General features: G+C 48.4%; 1 protein-coding gene and 1 pseudogene across 1 annotated transcript in view; one reads left to right on the forward strand and one right to left on the reverse strand.

Annotated features, from left to right (window-relative positions):
- Zhx2 (zinc fingers and homeoboxes 2) overlaps window positions 1–20,057 on the forward strand; it is a 154,803-nt gene extending 134,746 nt beyond the window's left edge. Inside the window, exons 3-4 of the mRNA XM_052160321.1 lie at window positions 469–3,189; window positions 18,758–20,057. Of these exons, the coding sequence (XP_052016281.1) occupies window positions 675–3,185 (2,511 nt within the window). The 5' untranslated portion in view covers window positions 469–674 and the 3' untranslated portion in view covers window positions 3,186–3,189; window positions 18,758–20,057. The remainder of the gene's footprint in view (window positions 1–468; window positions 3,190–18,757) is intronic.
- LOC127668124 (60S ribosomal protein L30-like) lies at window positions 11,570–14,590 on the reverse strand (annotated as a pseudogene).
- Window positions 20,058–24,664: the final 4,607 nt, after the last annotated feature.

The following is a 24,664-nucleotide window of genomic DNA, read 5'->3' on the forward strand; positions in this document are numbered from 1 at the left end:
AGGATAGCCTCAAAATGAATCCCATGATCTTAACGCCTCAACCGTCTGAGTGCGTGGATCACAGGCATGTGTCTCCACAGCAGGCTCTCTTACCACGCCTAACGCCATGGAAACCCATTTGCAGGGCCCAGTTAGGTGTCTTGCCTCTGATGTTCCATAAATAAAAGGCAACTCGCAACGCCTTGCTCGTTCTGTGCACCCCGCTCTGCACTTCTGAGGATCCTAGGATCTTTGTTCTCTTTCTGTAATTTTGTGTCTCTGAACATCCTTGTTTGCTTGCCCGGTTCCACTTTCTTCCCAGAGAGAAGAGAGCATTGCCTTTCGTGTTTCTAACCCACTACCAGCCCGCCATGGGTGCTTACATGTGTGTTTGATTTGGTGCCAGTCGGGGTGGGTCATGGGAACAAAAAGCTGGTTTCTTCTGCATCACGAGGAGTCGCTGAGTCTGGCTCTGTTCTTGTCCCACAGATATGAAGCTGCCTGGTTTGCTCAGAGATTGCTACAGTTACAATTTTTCTGTGCTGGAATCCTTCTGAAACACTCAAACAGAAGACGACGTCAGCATCCAAGGGAAGCCAAAGGCATCTGAGAGGTAAAGCCAAAAGCCAAGAATCTCACCGTCCTGTACCTACTTAGCCACTCCACAAAGAAGCCGTCACTCACGGGCAGGCGGCATGGCAAGCAAACGAAAGTCCACAACTCCGTGCATGGTTCGGACATCACAGGTCGTGGAAGAAGATGTGCTGGAGGAGGCAGACAGGGCCAAAGACAAAGGCACGGGCATGCCACCGTCCAATGCACTAAAGGACAGCTGGGCCACAGAACCTGAACACTCATCCAAAGAAAATGAAGTGGTAGAGGTGAAATCTATAGGGGAGAACCAGTCCAAAAAACTCCAGGGCGGTTATGAGTGCAAATACTGCCCGTATTCCACACAAAATCTGAACGAGTTCACGGAGCACGTGGACATGCAGCACCCCAACGTGATTCTCAACCCCCTCTACGTATGTGCCGAATGTAACTTCACAACCAAAAAGTACGACTCCCTGTCCGACCACAACTCCAAGTTCCATCCGGGGGAGACCAACTTCAAACTGAAACTGATCAAGCGCAACAACCAGACGGTTCTGGAACAGTCCATCGAAGCCACCAACCACGTGGTGTCCATCACTGCCGGTGGTCCTGGCGGGACTGATAACGACCCTGGGGTCTCCGTAGGAAAAACCCCCACGATGAAGACAGGAAAGTCAAAGGCAGATGCCAAGAAAGTGCCCAAGAAACCTGATGAGGCTGCCCCGGAAAACCACATGGAAGGGACTGCCCGCCTGGTGACAGACACAGCGGAGATCCTGTCCAGACTTGGGAGCGTGGAGCTCCTTCAAGATTCACTGGGACACGTCATGCCTTCTGTACAGCTGCCACCAAATATCAACCTTGTCCCCAAGGTCCCTGTCCCGCTGAATACTACCAAATACAACTCTGCCCTGGACACAAACGCCACCATGATCAACTCCTTCAACAAGTTCCCTTACCCGACCCAGGCTGAGCTCTCCTGGCTGACGGCGGCTTCCAAACACCCCGAGGAACACATCCGCATCTGGTTCGCCACCCAGCGTTTAAAGCACGGTATCAGCTGGTCCCCAGAGGAGGTGGAGGAGGCCCGAAAGAAGATGTTTAACGGCACCATTCAGTCAGTACCCCCGACCATCACTGTGCTTCCTACTCAGCTGACACCCACAAAAATGTCACAGCCCATCCTTCAGACAGCCCTACCGTGCCAGATCCTCGGCCAGCCCAGCCTGGTGCTGACCCAGGTGACAAGCGGGTCAACTACTGTCTCGTGCTCTCCCATCACACTTGCCGTGGCTGGAGTGACCAACCATGGCCAGAAGAGACCTCTGGTGACTCCTCAAGCTGCCCCTGAGCCGAAGCGTCCACACGTCACCCAGGTGCCAGAACCTCCTCCCAAGGTGGCCAATACCCCGCTCACCCCGGCTAGCGACCGCAAGAAGACCAAGTTACAGATTGCCCACCTCAAGGCAAGCTTCTTACAGAGTCAGTTCCCTGACGATGCTGAGGTCTACCGGCTCATCGAGGTGACAGGCCTGGCCAGGAGTGAGATCAAGAAGTGGTTCAGTGACCATCGCTACCGGTGCCAGAAAGGTATTGTCCACATCACCAGCGAATCTCTTGCCAAAGACCAGATGGCCGTTACTGGCACCCGACATGGTCGCACCTACCACGTATACCCAGACTTTGCCCCCCAGAAGTTCAAAGAGAAAAACCAGGGACAGTTGAAAACCCTGGAAGACAGCTTTCTGAAAAGCTCTTTTCCCACCCAGGCAGAAGTAGAGCGGCTGAGGGTAGAGACCAAACTGAGCAGGAGGGAGATCGACTCCTGGTTCTCAGAGAGGCGGAAGCTTCGAGACAGCATGGAGCAGGCTGTCTTGGATTCCATGGGGTCTGGCAAAAAGGGCTCAGATGTGGTAGCCCCCAATGGTGCTCTATCTCGACTTGATCAGCTCTCTGGTGCCCAGTTAGCTGGTTCTTTGCCCAGTCCTTCATCAGCAATTGTACAAAATCAAGAACAGGTTCACCTGCTCAGGAGCACATTCGCGAGAACCCAGTGGCCCACTCCTCAGGAGTACGACCAGTTAGCTGCCAAGACCGGCCTGGTCCGAACTGAGATTGTGCGCTGGTTCAAGGAGAACAGATGCTTACTAAAAACTGGAACGTTGAGCTGGCTGGAGCAATACCAGCGGCATCACCTGTCAGATGACCGTGGCCATGATGCCCTATCAAGAAAAGCGGCAAAACAAGTTGCTGAGAGCCCAAAGAACGGAAGTGAGGTGGCTCACCAGTATGCCAAGGACCCCAAAGCACTCTGTGAGGAGGACTCCGAGAAGCTGGTCCCGAGGATGAAAGTGGGTGGTGATCCAGCCAAGGACTGTTTAGCAGGCAAGCCCCCAGAGGCCGCCTCAGACAGATCAGAGGGCAGCCGAGACGGCCAGGGCAGCGAGGAGAACGAGGAGTCAGGCATCGTGGACTTTGTGGAAGTGACCGTTGGCGAGGAGGACGCCATCTCGGAGAAGTGGGGCAGCTGGAGTCAGAGAGTGGCAGAAGGCACAGCGGAGCGGGCCGACTCCGACTCCGACAGCACCCCGGCGGAGGCTGGCCAAGCCTAGACAGGTAATTCTGCCAGTTTACTCCAGAGAATGGGCGAGTGCATATTTCCTTTTCTTATTGGCAGCATTAATATATATATAGAGAGAGACGATGGGTTTCAAGATATTGACAAAGACGATGTATACTTCTTAAAAATTAATGTATTGATGGTCCACATATATTGACACAAACCATCCACATAGATTGGCATGTTGTGTTCAAGTAGTACTTACCAAAAACCACAAGGGACCAGAGTATTTCAGATTTCAGATTTTTTTTCCCCCAGAATTTGGGATATTTGCACAGACAGTGGAATATCTTGGGGTTGGGACCCTAGTCTAAGTCTGAAAATATTTTTGTTTCATATTTACATCATATTCACAGCCCAAAGGTGTGAATTGCATCTTTCATCGTCTTGTGCATTTCATGGTGCAGTAGTTCCCTCCTCACTCCATGCTCGCGTTGGAAAACTTCGGATTTTGAAGCATTTAGTAGTTTAGAATTTCGGGATGTTCAGCTTGTGTTGATAGGTATATTTATCATGCACAGTAGGTGTTGAAATACATACACATAATGAAATGGCTTCAGTGGAGCTCATTTTATATGTACTACCTCACACACGCTTGTCAGGGTGTGTGTGTGTGTGTGTGTGTGTGTGTGTGTGTGTGTGTGGCAAGTCTTTTTGCAAGGCTCTTTGAAATAAGGCCAGATAGTTCTGTACCCTTATTTGTAAGGCTGGTCTCAGCAGGAATGCCCTGCTGCCTGGGCCTGTTTGGACATCTTCCTTCAGGCCTGCTCACACTTGAGTCCTCTCAAACTGTTAGACCAACACACCCTCTGTGTGTATTATATTCACAGCTGGAGAAACACACACACACACACACACAAACCCAACAAGGAAAAGAGTGTATCTTTTCCCTTTTTTTGTTGTATTTCAAGTTTACTGAATTGGAGATTCAGGGTTGTTGTTTTGTACCTGAAAGGCTTTGAAAATACTCCCTATTTGCTGCTTGATGTGGCTCAAAAAAAAAAAAAAAAAAAAAAAGGTGCCTTTCTGCTTACGTCCCAGTAACTCCTTCAAATCTGGACAAGACCTGTGCAGATTTAGACCTGAGGAACCACAAAAGCCAGGGAAGGGAGGTTACCATGGTTACTAATGGCCATGCCATCCACATAATGGGACAGGCCTTGAAGCCCTCGGTGTGCGAGTGCTTCCCGAGAGGTCAGTGCAAGTCAAACCCCAGCATAGCAGCTAGCTTGGCTGCGTGAGGAGAAAAGGACGCTGGAGGAGGGGCTGCTTTGCTGAGAGATCACCAGAGCAGCCTGAAACATAAGTCTGTGATCTGACCTGGTGACCTGCTCTAGAGGTCACGTCAGCCATGGAAGGGGCCTCCCAAGCAATCCTTTGACATAAAGACTCGAGTCTCTAGCATGATGTGTATGATCCTGAAGGAACCTCTAGAAATTACACACCTCACTGCTGATGAACTTAAGCAACTTGGGCCAGCCATGTTGCTCTTTATTAACTCCATTATTACGTGATAAAAATGAGGTGCCCAGCAAATCAGTAAAACCCTAGCCAGTTCCAGCAAGAGTATAATGTGTTGTCAACCCCCGGAGCACCATCACATCTTTTTGTGGAACTGCCAGTGGATACAGGCAAGGGTATGGCCTGAAGAGGAGGTGCTGGTGATAGGTGGGAGTCCTGAGACCAACAGAAGTATCAACAAGCCACTTCTGTCTGACTGGTGCCTTAGTGCCTTCCCTCTCTCTGGCCATTTCCCCATCTTCTTAGAAAAAGGCCTGCCAGTCTTGTCTTCCCTATTGAAGCAGAGTAGTTCTGTTTTGTCTTCTCTTGGTTTTTGTCTGGTGGATGCTCTAGCTGGTGCTGAGCTTCTCTTCCTGATCTTGATCCATGATCTGAATTTACAACGCTGCTATTCCTTCCCCCCTTAAAGCAGATACTAGGTTCCATTCCGTTCAACAGTGTATTCTGAGCATCCTGTGGCTGCCATGGTAGATACCAGAAGACGACAGAGGGAGACAGATGGTGCGGTTCACGTTCCCAACAGAGCTGAGGGCAGAGACAGTGCTTTCCCTTACTAGCCAGTGTGGCATGTGGCATGATGGGGACATGCACCGCGGTGTGGGTACTCCCTGGAGGCGTACCCAGGCTGGGCATCATAAGGGGTTAAGGGAGGATACAGATACAAATAGGGGACGCAGAGAGGATACTGACTCTGGGGGTAGCTTTTAGGAGAGTCGAAGAATTAGATCAAGAAAACAGTTGTTCAAGCAGAAAGAGCAGCACAGGCCAAGGTCCAGAGATGGCAAAGCGACAGTGCATGTGCGGACCAGAGGAGGACCGTCATTGCCAGGAAGTACTGCGGTTCTGTTAATGATTAAAAGAAGCAAGCTGAAAGCAAAGCTAACTGTCTTCTCTAGGATGCCGAAGCGACTCTGAACCAGCTGCATTGGCTGAATTGAACATGAGGATAGAAGAAACCCAGCGCGGGCTACGGTGTGCTCGCTCATCACACGCAGCAGCGGGGTGAGAGGTAGCTTAGGGGAAGCTGTCCCCCAAGAGAGACGGGGCCACCTGCTGGCATCCCTTTCCCCAAAGGTATACACCATCTGGGTAAGCTATGATGGCCTCGTTCCCTGAGGCCGGAAGGAAACAGAGCTGCAAAGATCACAGGACGAATCCTTGGGGAAGGAGAAGGGAAGACAGGTGAAGGTCTCCCGAGGAGCAGCAGCCTGGCCTGGGATGCCCGTGGTCTTATCTAGTTCTCTGGCAGAGGCAACTCTATAGAGTTTTATAAACTGAAAAGTGAGCCTCGGACAGCAAGGAGCTGCCACTCCCATCCCTCTATCCATCCTCCAGGTGGATCCTAGATTTCCACTCTTGCTGCTACTGCTCTTCCTCTCTCCATTTAGTAACGCTCCGCCGTCTACTCAAGGGTAGGGAGAATGTCCAGGGGGCTTGGAAGTTGACAGTTGAATGAACATCAGAACTTCAGAACATACAGAACTACCTGTATCCCCATTTTCTGTGTACAAGAAAGTGTCTCAATTGTGAACTGCAAACCATCCTAAACTAGATACTAAAGCTGTTCAGCATCCTCTGCTATCACCTATTCATGATGGCCTCTGGACAGTTCATGGAGCCATGTTACAGAGGAAGGGCCTACAAGCCACACAGGCAGAGCATCTGAAAACCAGCCCAAGTCCTAGCCAGAAGCAGCCCTGAGAGACGGCTTCCAACTTACAGGGTAAAAAAAAAGTCTTCCTAAATTGTGGATCTCTTGGAATCCATGAACACTGCCTAATGTGTGTACCGGGACTGGGGAAATGGTTCAGTTGATTAAACTGATGGTTGACAGTCCCTGTACAAATCTGAGCACATCAGTAGCACATATGGGTAATCCCAGCACTGGGGAGGCAGAGACAGGAGGATCTCAGAGCTCATTGGCCAACCAGTTTAGCAACACCTACAAGCTCCAGGTTCATTCATGAGAGATCCTATTTCAAAACATTAGGTGCAGAATGATTAAAGAAGAAAGCCAGAGTCAACCTCTGACTCACACACACACAACCAGATATACCTAGAAAATTGCAGTTATCTGCAATGGAAACATATATCGTAATCCCAAAAATAATTGATGGTTTTTACCTTATGAAGGTGTTATATTAAACCCAAGATGGCGGAACGATAGCGAGCCTTGAGACAAGCAACTCCACAGGCTCAAGGATTAGGTTTTCCCCCACAGGACTGAGTAACTCTCCTCATCAACCCCTGAGCGTTAACATCTGCAAGCTCTGTGGCTGTGAGTTCCCCACATGGGACTCACCTCAGCCTTAAGGTTAATCACAACCATCAGCAATCCTTCCCAGCCCTTAGGTAATCTTGTATTGGTTCAGGCTTAGGGTTTGCATGATTTTTTTTTTTATTTACCTCATTGATAGACATTGCTTAGAGAGAGGTTGGGGAAAATATACGTTTCCCCCTCTAAAACTGAGTCAACCTACTCAGGCAAGACATTCTCAAGCTTATGTCTGAATGTATGATCAGTTGAACTCTTATTACTGCTGCTGCTGCTACAACTGAGGATGGTGGTGATGATGGTGTGATAATGATGATGATGTTGGTGATGTTAATCATGGTGATGGTGATGGTGGTGGTGGTGATGGTGATGTTGTTGATGATGGTAATGATGGTGTGATAATGATGATGATGTTGGTGATGTTAATGATGGTGGTGATGATGGTGGTGGTGGTGATGGTGATGATGTTGTTGATGATGGCAATGATGGTGTGATAATGATGATGATGTTGGTGATGTTAATGATGGTGGTGATGATGGTGGTGGTGGTGATGGTGATGATGTTGTTGATGATGGCAATGATGGTGTGATAATGATGATGTTGATGATGTTAATGGTGGTGGTGATGATGATGGTGGTGGTGATACTAAGGATAAGCTTCCATTCGTTGTCATATACATTATGCTTAGCTTTCTCTGAAACATTCTAGGAGGTCCTTTAAGCCTCCCCACTATCTAGGGAGAAGGCACAGCTTTTCCTCCATCTCATAGAGCATAAAAACTGGTAAAACTTGGAACCACTTTTCACCTATCCGGCCAGTGTCTAATCACTGAGGCCAGCACCTGCTTCAAGTGGTGGCACCATTGCCTTGGCCAGGCCAACAAACAGAATGCAGGCATAATGTGCGTGGGAGTGGAAGCTAGAATGACTGTATTCATTATTTTCATGTTACTGTAAGATATACCCAACAGAGACAACGTAGGAAGAGGAAATTCATTATTGGTTTGCAGGAATAGTGTGGGAACAGGGTCACCTCCATCCCCACCAGTGACTCCATCACAGTGTGGCCCAGGAAGCGGAAAGACAGCTCAGAACCACAGAAGATACAGTTTTCAGAGGCCTGCCCCCGGGGGCTCACCCACACCAGTCATTTCCTACCTCTCTAACACTCAGCGACCTTTGAAAGACTGCCCTAAGATGAGGAATAAGTCTCAAAGCACAAGCCATAGCACACTGCTCAACAAAAGCCTCAGAGAATCGTCTTCATGCCAGGGCCTATGAACGTGCCTGGCTTTACCAAAAAAACCAAGGCACAGCTCTACCTGGGTCTCAGTCTAAAGAGGTAAGGCATACAATAAGCAGAACTCTGTCTGGATTGTTCTTTTTAAAGACTTTTTTCATTTTTAGTTTAAATTACGGGTACAGAGAGGGTGAGGGTTATACGCACGGGGCAAAGGAGGCCAGAAGACGGTGTCAGATCCATTGGAGCTGAAGTTACAGGCAATTATGAGCTGCCCGACTTGGATTGTGGGAACCAAACTTGGGACCTCTGCAAGAACATTATGTATTCTTAGTCACGCAGCCGTGTCTCCAGCCCCCACCATCTGGACTGTCTTATGAGAGCTGTGCACACAGAAACTGGAGGAGCCCTGAGGGAGAAAGGTGGCTTTTCTGGTGAAAACTCAGACGACGTGCGAGCTTTCTTCTCATTCAAACAAAGGAAACACAGAAACCTGAGGCAAGGCCCCACCTCACCTCATCAGTCCCTGGTTCCCTCTGCACAGACGGAGGAGACGCTCAGTCATGGCTGTCTCCGTTGTCCATCAGCTAGTGAGGCAGGCTGGACGGCTTTGAAAGAAAGGAGGCTGATTTGGGCTACACTTCTGGAAGCGCATAGTTGACTGGCCATCTGGTGATGGCCTTCTTGCTGGTAGAATCCCAAAACAGTTTAGAGACAGGAATCATGGAATATGTGGGTGGGTGGGAGAGAAGAGGGGAGGGAAGGATCATGTTAGACAGAGAGAGAGAGGGAGAGAGAGGGGGTGGGGGAGAGAGAAAGAGGGAGAATGTGTGTGTGAGTGTGTGTGTATGAGTGTGTGTGTCAGAGAGAAGAGAGGGAGGGATCATGGTGTGTGTGTGTATGTATGTGTGTGTGTGTGTGTGTGTGTGAGAGAGAGAGAGAGAGAGAGAGAGAGAGAGAGAGAGAATGTGTGTGTGAGTGTGTATGTTTGTGTGTGTGACAGAGAGAGGAGAGGGAGGGATCATGGTGTGTGTGTGTGTGTATGTGTGTGTGTGTGTGTGTGTGAGAGAGAGAGAGAGAGAGAGAGAGAGAGAGAGAGAGAGAGAGAGAGAATGTGTGTGTGAGTGTGTGTGTGTGTGTGACAGAGAGGAGAGGGAGGGATCATGGTGTGTGTGTATGTGTGTGTGTGTGTCTGTGTGTGTGTGTGTGTGTGTGTGAGAGAGAGAGAGAGAGAGAGAGAGAGAGAGAGAGAGAGAGAGAGAAGAGAGGGAGGGATCATGGTGTGTATGTGTGTGTGAGAGAGAGAGAGAGAAGAGAGGGAGGGATCATGGAGTGTGTGTGAGAGAGAGGGGAGAGGGAGAGAAGGAGGGATCATGGAGAAAGAGACAAGAAGGGATCATGGAGCATGTCTGTGTGTATGTGTGTACATGTATGTGAGTGAGAAGGATGGATCATGAAATGGGGGTTGTGAGTGTGGAATCTGTGCATGCATGTGTGTGTTTCCTGACATCTCTCTATCTTGTGTTTTAATTATAATTACTAAAATCATGTTATTTGTGCAGGTTTATGGTTTCCTTATGACATCCCTGGACGTGCTTTAGTTACGCCCCCTTCACTCCCACACCTTCTTCTTACCCTCCTAGTCAGTCTTCTGCTCCCAAGGCTAGTGCAGGCTTTTTTTGCTCTCTTTGCTTTTGTTGTTTGTCTTTCTGTGTCTGGGTTATTTCTCTTAACACAGTGAACTCCAGACCTGTCTGTGACACGATTGCGTTCCCCTTTATGATGAAATGCTCCGTTGTGTTGCATGCACAATATTGGGTTCTGTCTGTCTTTGGATAGGCATGTAGACTTGCTGCATATAGACACAGGACTCTTGTAGGCCATGCTGCAATCAATGTGGCGATGCAGATATCTCTAGTATGTGTTCCCCTTGGGTCCTTCGGCTATAGAGCTAGATCAGATAGCTGTTCTATTTTTAGGTTTTTGTTCTGTTTGGTGTTATGGCTGAGGGTGGCTGGATTTTGTTGTTGTTGCTTGTTTGTTACTAAGGAACTTCCATACATTACACACAACACTGTTGCATATTGTAACAGTTACCTTTCTTGTTGCAGTCAAATACCTGATTAGAAGCAATTTAAGGGAGCAGGAGCTCATTCATACCTATAATTCCAAGGAATACATCTTATCATGGAGGGAAACTCACAGTGGCAGGAGCAGGGCCAGCGGGCCACAGTGCATGGGCAGTCAGGAAGTCAAGAGAGACAGGATGGGACCCTGAATTAAAATATTAAGGGCCAGACCCAGAAGCTCACTTCTTCCAACAAAGCTCTACCTAGCAAAGCTTCCAAAGCCTTCCAAAACATCATTGCTAGCTGGGAACCAAGTATACAAGCACATGTGCTTACAGAGGACACTCTAGCCTAAACGCATACTTAACACAAAATGGTATGGTCAAAGTGTGACTTTTCAATACCTGTCTTAGGGTTTCACTGCTGGGAAGAAGCACCATAAACAAAGCAGCACTTGCAAGGATGACATTTAATTGGGGCTGGCTTACAGTCTCAGAGGTTCAATCCATTGTCATCAAGACGGGAGCATGGCAGAGTCCAGGCAGGCATGGTGCAGTAGGAGGTGAGAGTTCTACAACTTTGTCTGAAGGCTGCTAGGAGAAGACTGTTTTCCAGGCAGCTAGCAGACAGGTCTCAAAGACCACTCCAACAGTGACATACTTCCTCCAATAAGACCATACCTCAAGATGGCCACACCTCCTAATCGTGCCACTCCCTAGGCCAAGTGCATTGAAACCACCACACTGCCCTAAGACACCAACACTCTCACAGGCCTTGCTATATTGATATATTTGCCCTGTTGAGGTCGTCTAAAACTGAATCCATAAGACTGTCAAGGGATGCTTGTATGATCAACTTCTCAGGAAAGTCCTGTAGCTCCCCAGAAAATGGGACTGTGTTCAGCAGCGTCCGTATCCCCCCTGCTGAGGAAGTCAGAGTCTCCGAGTGAAGGGGGAGAATGATGTCAGACATCACCAAAGTACGTATTGCAGCAACCGTTGAGTGGCTGTAACACCCAGTGAGGCTCCTTTAACAGAACCCCAGAATGCTTAAGCAACAGATTGTTTCCACACTTCTGGAGGCTGGGAGTTCACGGTCCAGATGTCAGAGACATTAGTATCCAGCGAGGTTGCACTCCTTGGTTTACAGAAGGCTGCCTTCTCAGTCCATGCTCAGGCCGACTCTCCACTGCACACTTACACCCTCGGGGTCTTTTTCCTCTGCTTACCCAGTCCTATTAAATTAGGATTTAATTGTCCTATACTTAATTACCTACTTAAAGGTCTTATCTGCAAACACAGGGATATGATAGACACAGTTTAGTCTGTAACCGCTACTGCTGCTGTCGTTGTTGCTGTCGTTGTTGTTGTTCGAATTAAATGAGATATTACATGAGAGCCCCTAGGCACTGGCATTAAGAGTGGTGGCACCTGTTCAGTAGTGACACCTGTGAAGTTTTTTTCTGCCTTCTCCATATGGTGACCTTGGATCATTATTTCCTGCCTTTCCAGACTGACATTTTTTGTCATGGACCCAACTCATACAAGCTCATGCCTTCCACTCACTGCATCTCAAGAGGGGTGTGCGTGAAAGGCCTGTGACAGCAACATGGGCTGGTTTTTGCAGGTATTGACCATGCCAGGCACTGATCAAGCGCTTTACACATGCTCACTCATCCTCCACAGTTAACTCTGCAGTCAGCGTGAGTTTCTTCATGCATAGCTCGTAGAAAAGAAGCAAAGAGGGCTGGAGAGATGGCTCAGCAGGTTAAGAGCGCGGACTGTTCTTCCAAAGGTCCTGAGTTCAATTCCCAGCAACCACATGGTGGCTCACAACCATCTGTCATGGGGATATGATGCTCTCTTCTGGTGTGTCTGAGGACAGCTACAGTGTAATCACATACATGAAATAAATAAATCTTAAAAGAAAAGAAGCAAAGAAAGATGACTTACCCAAGGTCATCCAGATAGAAAGTAGTTTGGGATTCAAACCCAACCCTAGATGTATAACCCAGTTGGCCTATGGGCGTGTTTGGGTTGTTAATTGAGGCAGGAGGTCCCAGCCCACTGTGGGCTGTGCATCCCAGCAATATAAGAAAGCTACGTGCTATAAGCCAGCCTAAGGACCAGCAAGCAGCCTCCTCCAGGATTCCTGCCTTGACTTCCTTCAATGATGGACTGTAATCTACAACAGTAAGCTCAAGCAAACCCTTCCTCCCTTGAGTTGCTTTTGGTCAAGGGAGTTTTATAAGAGCAACAGAAATGAAACTGAAACCCCACGTTAAGAGTCTCCCTGATAGACCCGAGATCTAATTCCACTGTAGTTAGATTCTCTTATACCCCGATGGCTCTGCCAGCCAGTGGAAGGGAGAAGAAGGAGTCACATGGCCCTCAGATGTCAACAGCACTTGAGCCCTCGATCAGCCTGAGGTACAGGGGTTCTCAGCAAGTTCTCCTACCCAGAAGCCCCCCTAGCCATCCTATAAATGAGAGCTTTGGCCAGGTAAGGCAAACTGGACCCAGGCTTGGTCTGAGGTCAATCTGGAATGACAGTTTTCTAGTTCCCTTGGAAGTTGCTTAATTCCCTTTCATGTCAACTTAAGTTATCTTCCTCAGTTCTAATTAAAGTCAGACCATTGCCCTCTGCCCTAATAAGACAAATGACCCAGAAATGTTATGGACAGGTTTAGACATAGACAAAAGAATGGTGTTGGGGGAGGCTTGGGAGGTCGGTCACACTGTGGATAAAAAGGTGCAGTATCTTCTAGAGATCTGCTGTCCTATGGAAGTGCCTATAGACCCACAGTGAACAACCAGGTATTATAAACTACAAATACATTAATAGGGCAGATTTCATATTAGGTGTCCTTACCACCAGTTAAAAAAAAATAGACAGGGAGGAAGCATTGTGGCAGGGACCAAATATGTTTATTATTGGCTTCAACGACACTATCATGAATATGTGTACATCCAAGTTCACCAAATTGTATACATTGTTATGCGAGGTTTTGAATACTAGTAATGTGGGGGAGGATTACTGTCAGAATGTAATGTTAGAAGCTAGCCTCTACTCGGCCATACCTACAGCAGTCTCTTTCCCTGCACTTTCACAGGTAGCATCCTGCTGAGACATGGTCTCTAGGCCCCTAAATAATAGACAGCCCAGTGTGCCAGGGGAAGTCAGCGTACATCAAAGCAACACATCCTGCTCTCTACCCCCTCCCATGCCTCTGCCTGGGAATCCGAGAGCATGGCAGCTGGCTCTTGCAATGAAACCCATCCCTATCCTCAAAGCTCTAAGAAGAGACTCCCTCCTCTGCCACACAGACTCTGACTATCTTCCGAGCCCTGGCCACACTGTCTGTCTCTTTCTCTAGGGCCTGAGCTTTCCTCAGAGTCTCGTCTGTGCTGTTGCTTTTCTGCCTATCTGTCTGTCTGTCTGTCTGTCTGTCTATGGCTATTTAACAAAAGAGCTCTTCTAATACCCTCTTTATCCCCCCAGTAATCTATCTCTGTATCCTCTCGAACCCACCCCCATCCAAAACCTAATGATGACCTACAGAGGAACCACAGTTAAACTGAAAGCCAGTCTCTTCCCAACAGTAACAGAGGACCCATGATAATGGGAGAAAATGGTTAGCAGAGAGCCAACCCTCAGTGAGTAAGCAGTATACTTACTTAACCTGTTGTCTTAGGGTTTTACTGCCATGAACAGACATCATGAGGAAGGCAAGTCTTTCCGCCCCCAAAAGGAACTCTGGTAAAGTTTTACTAAAGAAAAATTACACCTGTAATCCCAGCACTCTGGGAGGCAGAGGCAGGTGGATTTCTGAGTTCGAGGCCAGCCTGGTCTACAGAGTGAGTTCCAGGACACCCAGGGCTACACAGAGAAACCCTGTCTTGAAAAAAAAAAAAAACAAATCCCCCTCCCCCAAAAAAATTCTTGTTTACTTCTCACCAGTCCATTTGGCATGCTTCTAATAATATCAGAATCACCTGGGTCAATGATAGCCAGGGTGCATACTATTTAGTATTTTCCACACGCTGTACCCAATTCAATATTATTGCCATTGTAGCGATGGACATCAGTTTTAGCCAACCTGGCATAGTACTCTATTTCGGATTTCCTCAAAGCTGGGCAGTTATTGGCGAGGATAACCAACTTTGCTTTGCCTTGTCTGATCATCTTCTGAGTCTGTTTGTATCCCACACATACTTTCCACTTTTCATAACAAACTGGAGCCTAGAGTTGATCGGCTCCAGAGACTTTTTCCGTCTTCATTGTGGCCACCATCTTCCTGCCTTAGGTGTGGGACAACCCCCAACCAAGACCAACCGCCAAGATGGCCGGTGATCAAGAAAATTGAAGGCAAGTCTTATAAAGGACAACATTTAATTGGGCTGGTTTACTGGTTCAGAGGTTCGATCCATCATCATCAAGGTGGGAGCAGGGCAGCATTTAGGCAGGCATGATACAGGCAGAGCTGAGAGTTTTATATCTTCATCTGGAGGCTGCCCGTGGAAGACTGACTTCCAGGCAGCTAGGGTGAGGGTCTTAAAGCCCACAACCACAGGGACACACCTACTGCAACAAGGTCACACCTTCTAATACTGCCATTCCCTGGGCCACGCATACTCAAACCATGACACCTATCTACACGAGAAATTTCCAGATGAAAGACCAAAGCCAGGCTACTGGGCTCAGTGCCACCAGAATCAGGATTTATAGCACATCGGTGTGACGGGCATTTTAACAGGCCTCACTGCACACATGATGCACTTGCTACTTTTTAAACCCTGGGTGTGTTGGATTCAAGCCTCGATTTCTGCTCCCTCACTGGTGAAACAGAGTCCCAGACTACAGAGCCATGGCCCTAAGATGTTTAACCTTTAGAGTCTAAGGGATGTACCTGCCAGCTTCAGATAAGGGCACGGTGGCTCTGTGTCCTCTCTGACCCCACAAGGAAAGCGTCTTGCCTTAACAAGTGTGGACCTCCCAAAGCATCCACGTGGAACTCAGCCCTGATCGGAGGAAGCTGGACAGAGTAGGGTGAGGACTTTGAGAGGAAACGGTACCAGAGCCAGGGAAGCTTTCGTCCTTACTTCAAACAGCTCCTGAGCTCCTCCTTGGAATGTGATGGAAGCAATGAGCCGTGAGTGGACATCTGCACATCAGCAGCCGCAGAGGACCAGGGACTTACCTTCAGCGTCACAGTGTCAGCAGCCGCCAGCTATCACTGGAGCAGAGGAGTGGGGTAGTTTGGGAGATGGGTAGACAGACAGAATACAATATGCTATGGGAATATGGGAAGATATTCACCATCTCTCTCAGGTGGCACAAACTTTCTCTCCGGGGCTAGAGAGAAAACCCCATGGTGGAAAAAGAAAAACAAACAAAAAAAGAGCTGTCACATGACTCTGGGTCTCTTTTTTTCCCCCATGTTTTCCAACATGTAAGAGTAGTAGGGAAACAGATTTTGCCAAAAAATTAGTATTTTCAACATGATAAATTATCCTCAAGGCAGACGTGAGAGGTGGGGAGGCTTCCTGTCCCTGGTTTATATTGAGGTTGGATTTCCTTGAGGCCATAAGAATGTGTGCTTAGAGGCCTTGCAGTTTCCTCCAGAGCTCTGGGGGTGTGGTGACCCACAGGGCAGACATGCTCTGCTGGGTGGTATCCAACTACACGATAAGCCTCCCTAGGGAGGTAGCACGGGCCACACAGACACAGCACAGTGATAGGTTAAAAAGAAAACAACCAAGGCTCTGGGTGGACTTTGTCACTCCCCTGTATAGCAGCTACGGACGTAACAGCTCCGCACTCACTCCTCCTCTTTTCCACTCACTAACAAATGCCTGTTGAGTATCCCATGTGTCCACTACAGGGGGATGGTGACTGGGGTACCACAAATGGCCTGACAGTCTCACACCAACATACAATCAACCAGACAACGGAAGGCTGTATGTGATGGCCACACTGGAAGGTGTCTTGGCTGTGTGACTGGGGGAGAACTCTGTGTGTGATGAAGCCCAGTGAGCTGGTGTTTGAAGGAGAAAAGGCAGAATATCCCCCAGTTACATTCGAGCTCACTCCTGCAGGGCCTGAGGCTTTGTGGAGACTGGGCCTTGTCCCCAGGGCAAGCATGTGATGGTGGTACAGGGAGGAAATAGAATATGGCTCCAGAATGCCCCTTGATGGGGGCTGGAGAGATGGCTCAGGGGTTAAGAGCAATGACTGCTCTTCCAGAGGTCCTGAGTCCAAATCCCAGCAAACACATGGTGGCTCACAACCACCTGCAATGAGATCTGATGCCCTCTTCTGGGGTGTCTATAGACAGCTACAGTGTACTTACCTATAATAAATAAACAAATATTAAAAAAAAAAAACAGAATGCCCCTTGATAACATGGAAGCAGGACTGTACCCAGTGTGCCAGGGCCTCTGATGAGGAGCCTGATGCTGGCATGTGCTGACGGAAGAATGACCGCCACAGATGGCCAAGGGGACCGTGGCATCAGAACTAGCTCTGTCTACCCCGCTTCCTTCGGTGTGCACGAGAAGCACAGACTCATCCACTCTGGCTTTACACCTAGCAAGACCTCGCCCCCACTGTAGAATAAATAAGACTATGGGGCACTTGCTGACCAGCTGCCCTTTAGGGCTGGGACCATGAGCTCTGGCACTTGTAGACAGGAGTCCCCCTTCCAGCCTCACGTTGACAGCTCTGTCAGTCCCCACAGCCTGAGCCCTCCCGTGGCCACACCCTCTGGGAACGTCAAAGGAGAATTAGAGTCCAGGAGATCTGAAGAACGCTTTCAGGGTCTGGAGCCATGCACGTGTAGTTGGGATAACTGAAGAAAGAAAAAGAATAGGGGAGGTGGGGCAGTGGACCCGTGTCAGGAAACTTGGTACGATTGAACCTGTTGGAAGCCCCGAAACCTCATACCAGAGGATGGAAGGAGCTTCGCCTGCTTCTGACCAGTCCCCTGTCACGTGACCACACCCCTACATGGGAATGTGACCTATGGTCACCTAGATCAGAACTGAGTTCTCCATGCATGCTAATAAGGTATCTAGAGGCCCTGAAGGTCTGGCCAATAGGTTTCCCTCCCTGGACATTCCTTTCTGAAAAAGCTATTTAACCTCTGCTCCACCCTGAGAAGGTGGTATACAGCTATTTCTCAAGATGAACAGTCAGTAAACGGTATGGATAAGCATGGACTGTCTCTTCCATCTAGAACCATTGTAGGGAGCATGGAGGAAGCCTTCCTCCCGCAGAGGGCCCTTCCATGTTCCCAGACAATCACCCTAAGCTAAGGACAATCACTGATGAGCTAAGATGGAGTCCCCCATCCCCCAGCCCTGGGCTCATTGTCCTCAGCCCGTAGGCCTCTGCAGTTCCCAACCCCCCCCCCCCAAGACCCAGTGTTGTCTGGATGTCCAGGAGCTTGGGAGCCCCCACCCAGGCTCCTCATCATGGGCTGTGTTTTTCCAACACCCAACAGCTGGGGCATAGGATAAAGGCAACCTAGCATTCCTCTGCCCGACTGAGGTCCTACAGCCCAGCAGTGGGGTGAAACTTGGAACCATAGGAGGAACATAGTCTTCCTTTTTCTGGGTCAGACTTTTGGCCTGTCACTCAGTCCTAAGGACTCATTTTATCCTCATTGCTCAACATTTTATCATCATCATTATCATCATCATCATTATACCCATTTCTAAAATCTATATAAGGAAGGCTGCTAAGATAGCTCAGCTGGTAAAGGTGATTATCAAGCCTGAGTTTGAACCGTGAGGCAGACATAGGATGGGGAAAAAAGAGAAGTGATGCCTACAAGTTGTCCTGTGACCTTCAACATCACACACACACACACACACACACACACACACACACACACACACGCCTGGTCAGCCTGCACCTAAAGTTACTCCCAAATAAGGAAAAACAAGACAGTATCTCTTGAGACACTGTAGGTCAGACTTTTCATGAATATAGCAGAATGCCTGCCGAGATTGACTTAACTGGAATTTTAGCTTATAGTTCAGGCCACGGTGACTTGGGCCTGTGTCTCTGGGTCTAATGTGTGGCAAAATATGACAGCAGTGTGAAGGAACATCTGACTGACAGAAAGGAGAAAGAACCAGAAGCAGCCAGGGTTAACATACCCCCAAGAACCTCCCCAAGTATCCTGATTCTTCCCCTTGGGCCTTACCTCCCAAAGTATCAATAGCTTTCCAAAATAGCCCAGCAGCTTGGGACCAAGTGTTTAAATACAGATAGGCCATGGAGGGCATTTGAGGTTCAAACATGGCCCCAACTTGAAGGGCATCTGTCCCTCCGTCAAACCCCATGAAGGCCTTGGAAGGAGTGACCAACCTGTGGGAGGCGCACAAAGAAGCCCTCCACCCCACAAAATGGCAGCCCTCTTTCTGACATCCCTTTGGTTTGTCATCCCTCCAGGGCAGCTACCAACAAAGGAGATGCTCTGTCTTTGAAGAAAGAAGAAAGCCCCGCCCCAGAGGCCGTGGGCCACTTCACCACCAGCGACTGACTCTGACTCTGAGCAGAAGTGCTTCCGCGGTGCCTGGCGACCACAGGAAATCCGGAGCTCTCAATGTCCCTCCCAGAGGCTGGGTGGGAATTGTTCATAGTGCCAAAGTCCTACTACTGCGTTTTCAATGGGTCCCTGTACATAGCCTTTGCCTTTGCTCCGGCCCCGCCTCTTGCTATACTGGAACTGATTTATACAATGTGGGAATTTTGTTACCTTTTTAATAGAGGGCATCTTCCTTTTCCAGCACTTCTGTGGTAAGGCATTTGTGTGTGTGTGTGTGTGTGTGTGTGTGTGTGTGTGTGTGTGTGTGGTTTTTTTCTTAACCCCCCCCCCAGAAAGGAGGGCTAACCACATTGCATTTCTTTTCTCTTCCTTCCTTTCACTTTATTAATGAGGGGGAGGGAGCGTTAGCATAAGTACCACTGTATCTACTGGATTTTAGGTAGGACGAATTTCTTCTTTAAGGTAGTTTGACATTTGGGAGATGTCTTGGTGGGAAGGGCTGAGGTTGGTCCCCTGGCTCAAAGTGGAATGGGCTCAAAGTAGAATAGCCTTCTGCCTCAGTCCCTTCCCAGTTCCCCAGCTGCCTTTCGGGGACCCAGCCTCAGCCCTACACCATGAGGTGGGGCTGGCTTCTCAACTGCTTTGGATAATTGGGGAACAGGTGGCTGCCCTCTTTACAAATCTTTTAAAAATACCAGCAGAAAGGGGTCCCATGGCGGACGACGCCACCATTACTATTGGAAAATGAAGAGAGTGGTCTCCCTGGCTAGAGGGTACCAAGGTAAACAAACATCTCCGCTTTTCCTTTCTCTTCTCACCGCCTTTTCTTGGTGTGGCTTTTGACAAGATTTCAGCTCAAAGCCTCACCATGGATTGATTTTTTTGGTCGTTGGTGGTGTGTGTGTGTGTGTGTGTGTGTGTGTGTGTGTGTGTGTTGGGCCAATTTTAGATACCTGAGTGCACTTTTTTTTAGTTAGTCCTAGCTTTTAAGAAAGAAAGCCAAGAGACATATCTCGTGTCAGTGTCGAGACATGAATTCTGTTTTCTGTCCTTGTCCCTCTCCCACTCCGCAGACCCTTGACCCCACTTGAGTACGCTGCACAAATTAAAACGCTAGGGAGTTTGAATAAAAGCAGTTTTTCTAACTTGTTGCTCATTTGTTGTAACTCAATAAAGCAAAGACTAACCGTTTTTATAACCTTCCCTCTGTTCGTTGTCCTTCAGCGTTGTCCGGCTCCTGGGGCCTCAGCCTGTAGTCCTGACCTGGCCACCTCCCACTGCCAATTCATTACCGGCATATTTTTTTAAGGTTTTTTTTTTTTAAGTGTGTGAATGTGTGCGCACACACATGCGCAAACTCACAAACATGCATAAACTGTTTTTTTTTTTAATTATCCCTTTTGTTCATATTCCTGTAACCCAAATTTAAGTCATGATGACATGTGGCTATAAGAAAGGCTGGCCAAGTGGCCAAGAATAAGCAGGAGGAGTCCTGTCCCTAAGAAGAAAGGGGAGTGGATATCATGGTCAGACACCCACAGGGAGATCCAGACATGTCTGACCTCAAGTCCCCCTCCCTCCCTAGTTGGATGAGCTACTGTGCATTGATTGCATCCAGTTTCACCTGAGAATCATGACCAATGTCATCCCGAACTTAGAGCATATTCAAGACTCTCCAATGTCAAAGTCGACTCTTATCCATGATATAAAATGTCTCTTGTGTCTAGATCAGTCTCTGGTACATACACCCTTGTGGTTGCTACCATTACTGAGGCTTCTCCCCACAAGACAGCAAGGCTGGTAAAGGATAAGGAGATAAAGAACTCTGGAGTTGATCCCAGGGAACAGTGCCTGCTTCGTTGCACACAAACAACCACACATATAGTGGAAGCCTATGTACTGTGGTTGGCTAGCACAGAACCTTAGATGGGACAGTGAGTGCGCACGCCACCAGAGTCTCTACGTGGAAGACTCACATACAAGAAGACATGTAGAGCACAGACTCACCCGAAGTCAACTACTGGCTGCTCACCCTTCTTCAGAATCCAGTGTTGTGACTTCACGACCACAGTGTGGCATACTTACTTAGAGGCACCATGTGCCATATAGCCTGGCTGCCAGATCGTGCCTGCAGAATACCTCCTCCGTGTGGTGACAAGTCAAGCTCAGAGAGGCCAAAGGCTTATGGGTATGAACAGAGGAAAGGCTCTTGAGAAAGGAAACTGAAAGGGGCATTAAGAGTCAGACCTAAGCAGGGTTCCTCTGGGTGTCCACCCAGTCAGATAAGAGGACAGGCAGCCTAGAACAAGGGCTACAGGCTCACATCCAGCCACAAGGAAGGGAACACTTTCTACCATCAGTGAGGCTGGTCTCCATGTGTCTCTTCCTCCTGAGTTCTAGGGGCATAAAGAGATGAAGGTGAGGTGGTTAATTAAGGGCACACTCGGGAGGTCAAAACGCCTGAAGCCAAGTCTCCCTCCTGTTACTGAGTTGTCTTTCCATTGCATAAAACATCCATTACGATGAAACACCATGACCAAAGCAACTTAGAATTCAAGAGAGAGGTGAGGGAGGGAGGGAGGGAGGAAAGGGAGGGAAGGGGTAGGGAGGCAGGGGGACAGGGAAAGAGGGAGGAAATGAGGAAGGGAGGGAGGCTGGCATAGCCGGCTCGTTCTGGTCCCTGCACTGCCTTGTCTCTGTGTACCAGCGCCTGGCCCCTGTCACCCTCATGCTCTCCTGTCCTTCCCATTAATGAGTGTCTCCAGCGCATCTCCACAGGTGGCTGCACTTCCCTCCTGCTATTTCCCACCCTTACAGTTAGGCTTGCTTTTCTCAGAAGCAATTTAAAGGAATCCCTCAAGCAAGTCCGCGGGAGCCACCACCAAATGCCTAATGTCTGTTGCAGCCAGGGAAAGAGCCCTGATAATAGTCAGGAATGAAAAGCACGGGGCATGATGATTGTGTCCTTTCAACCACCTAGCAAAATGGGTCAGGCTGTTCTTCTCCAGCATGATGGACCTAGGAGAGAGATTGTGTGGGACAGTCAGGGTTCCTGAAGAGGTGGGGGAAGCAGCAGGTAGAGCGGTCAGCTGCTGTTTCTATCTACTGTGGGCCCTGTGCACCCCTAGCACTTCCTTCAAGGGGTTTCGTTTTCTGTGGTTGATCTTCTGTTGAGAGTCGGGCAGCCCATCATAGGGATTCACTTCCCCAACCAGGGGACAGCCATCATGCTCTAGTGCATCTACATGGATACAAGGCCATACACAAAACCAGTCAGGTTCTAGGAGAAAGTCTGCATCGTCCATTGTAGACGATGCGTGTGATAATATTTGCCAGGAGCTAGGTTCTGTGACTTTGTATAGGACATATGAACAAATACCTATGCACCCAAGTCAGGGTACCAACAACAGACGCAAATGAATGGTCCCTCCAAGTTTAGCATGATAAACCAGTGAGTTTTGTAGGGATTGCTTACAAGAGTGTGGGTAACTCAGGCATGTGTATTGCCTAGCCTGGGTGATGACTCACAAGAGCTGAGTCACCTCAGCTCTCTGTGCACCTTGCCGCACATTAAGCCTTTGTTTAATGCTTTTCCAATCCCAAGGGAAGCCTTACCTCCCGAGTCTTGTAAGCTTCCTGAGACTCATAAGCATTTTACCTCCCTCCTCTCTTTCCTTTGTCCTCCCCCTCCTCCCTTCCTCTTCCCTCTAGGAGAGAACACTTGAAGGCAGAGGAGACAGCCATACAGCAAGCCTCCTAAGGTCAGAGGTCTTGCCAGGAGAGGAAGCCAATGTATAAGTGAAAACTCCGTGTGGCCCAAAAAGTCAAGAAGGGCGTGGCATCGGGAAGGGGTGGAGGTGATGCTAAATGGTGGCAGTGAAATCCTTTGAGTCCCTAAAGTCCACAATTCCTAAGACCATCCTCCATATCCCTGTCCCTCCATTTATATAAAAGGAACACGTTTCCCCTTTTGACATGAGCTTCACAAAGTCGAGAGTTGGGTTTCTATTGCAAAACCAGATGACAAGAGAAAAAACACAGAGGATAAAATGCAATGTAAAGAGATGATACATGGGGCTAGTTAGTGGCTACAGAGCTGCATGGTGCAAGGCTATGGTGTCTACATTCAAATGTGGTCCCTAGATCTCCAGCCGCAGAAACTGGACAGGGGGCCCAGGTGATCGATCGGCATGTTCATCAACGGTGAGGAAGCCACACTGAAGACATTAGCTAGCTCCTCCCCACTTCCTCCAGCACTTGTGGGTGAGTGGTAAATCCAATCGCGCATCACCCTGTCTTCAGTGTGTAGACCCTTGGCCAGGAGAGAGGAGACACAGAAGACAGTAAAGGATATCAAGTGTGGTCCAGCAGGCATGCACACACTCATCTATCTAGCACACTGGCGCTGCCACAGCCCCTGGAAACAACAGCTCTCGGTGGCCTGACAATGCAATCAGCATGGAGCCAGGAGTGTCAGTTCCCCATGTAAAACACCTCATAGCACTTCATGTTTATGAACCTTGGCTCTAGTAAGAGTGGGAGGGTCAGTACACATGAGTAAGAAGCACTTGAGCACATCCCATAAGGCCATCAAGTTGGATATCCCACAGAGTGGAAGAGGACTCTGGTTCCTCTCCATTTTGAAGAACTTAAACTTTAATGGGGAGAATAAGGTTTACAGCAGTCATTCTAAACCCTTCTCCACAACAAGAGTCTCAAAGATTAGATTTTTCTTTGGATCCTTGCAGGAGAGGTGGAGCTTATACTGGATAACCTGGGAGCACTTATTCAAGATATTATTACAAAGGTTTAGAAGGGTTTAGAAAGGTCTTAGTAGGGTTTAGAAAAACAGCTAAGGATGGAGGAAGGGAGCTTGTCTAGAAAAAGCAAGGAACCAATAGTGGAAAGAAGTACAGAGCAGGCTACCTAAAAGAAGATACAATGTAAGCCAGGATGGCTACCTAAAAGGAGATACAATGTAAGCCATGGTGCTACCTGAAAGGAGATACAATGTAAGCCATGGTGCTACCTGAAAGGAGATACAATGTAAGCCATGGTGCTACCTAAAAGGAGATACAATGTAAGCCATGGTGCTACCCAAAAGGAGATACAATGTAAGCCATGGTGCTACCTAAAAGGAGATACAATGTAAGCCATGGTGCTACCTAAAAGGAGATACAATGTAAGCCATGGTGCTACCTGAAAGGAGATACAATGTAAGCCAGGGTGGCTACCTGAAAGGAGATACAATGTAAGCCATGGTGAAACCTGAAAGGAGATACAGTGTAAGCCATGGTGCTACCTAAAAGGAGATACAATGTAAGCCATGGTGGCTACCTGAAAGGAGATACAATGTAAGCCAGGGTGACACAGCAGGGATAAAGGCAAAGGAATAAACATTCTCAGATCGCCCTCCGTTCTGCTGCTTCCTCAAAACAGCCATCACCAAGCCCAAGTCCCAGCACAAAAGCCTCTATTGATCAGATCCTTCTGATGCTCCAGGAAACAGACCAGTCCATGGAATGGACTCAAGGTGGCGAATACACACCAACCTTGCCATTCCGCCACATTCCACACTTAGAACGAATAATGATCAATCAACTTGACCTTTACCTGTCAGCTTCATAAGAATTAAGGTAGTGCTCCATCATGGTTCTGACTTCACAGTGTGAGATGAAACGTGTGGGCCCCACTGGCAGTCTGACTAATTGCTACTTCCTCTTTCTTTGTTATTTTGTTTTGAATTTGTGTGTGCGCGTGTGTGCATGTATGTGCACATGTGTGCATATATGTGCAAGTGTCCTTGCTCC

The sequence above is a fragment of the Apodemus sylvaticus genome, chromosome 17 (assembly GCF_947179515.1).
Source record: "Apodemus sylvaticus chromosome 17, mApoSyl1.1, whole genome shotgun sequence".
In the NCBI taxonomy this organism is placed as follows: domain Eukaryota; kingdom Metazoa; phylum Chordata; class Mammalia; order Rodentia; family Muridae; genus Apodemus; species Apodemus sylvaticus.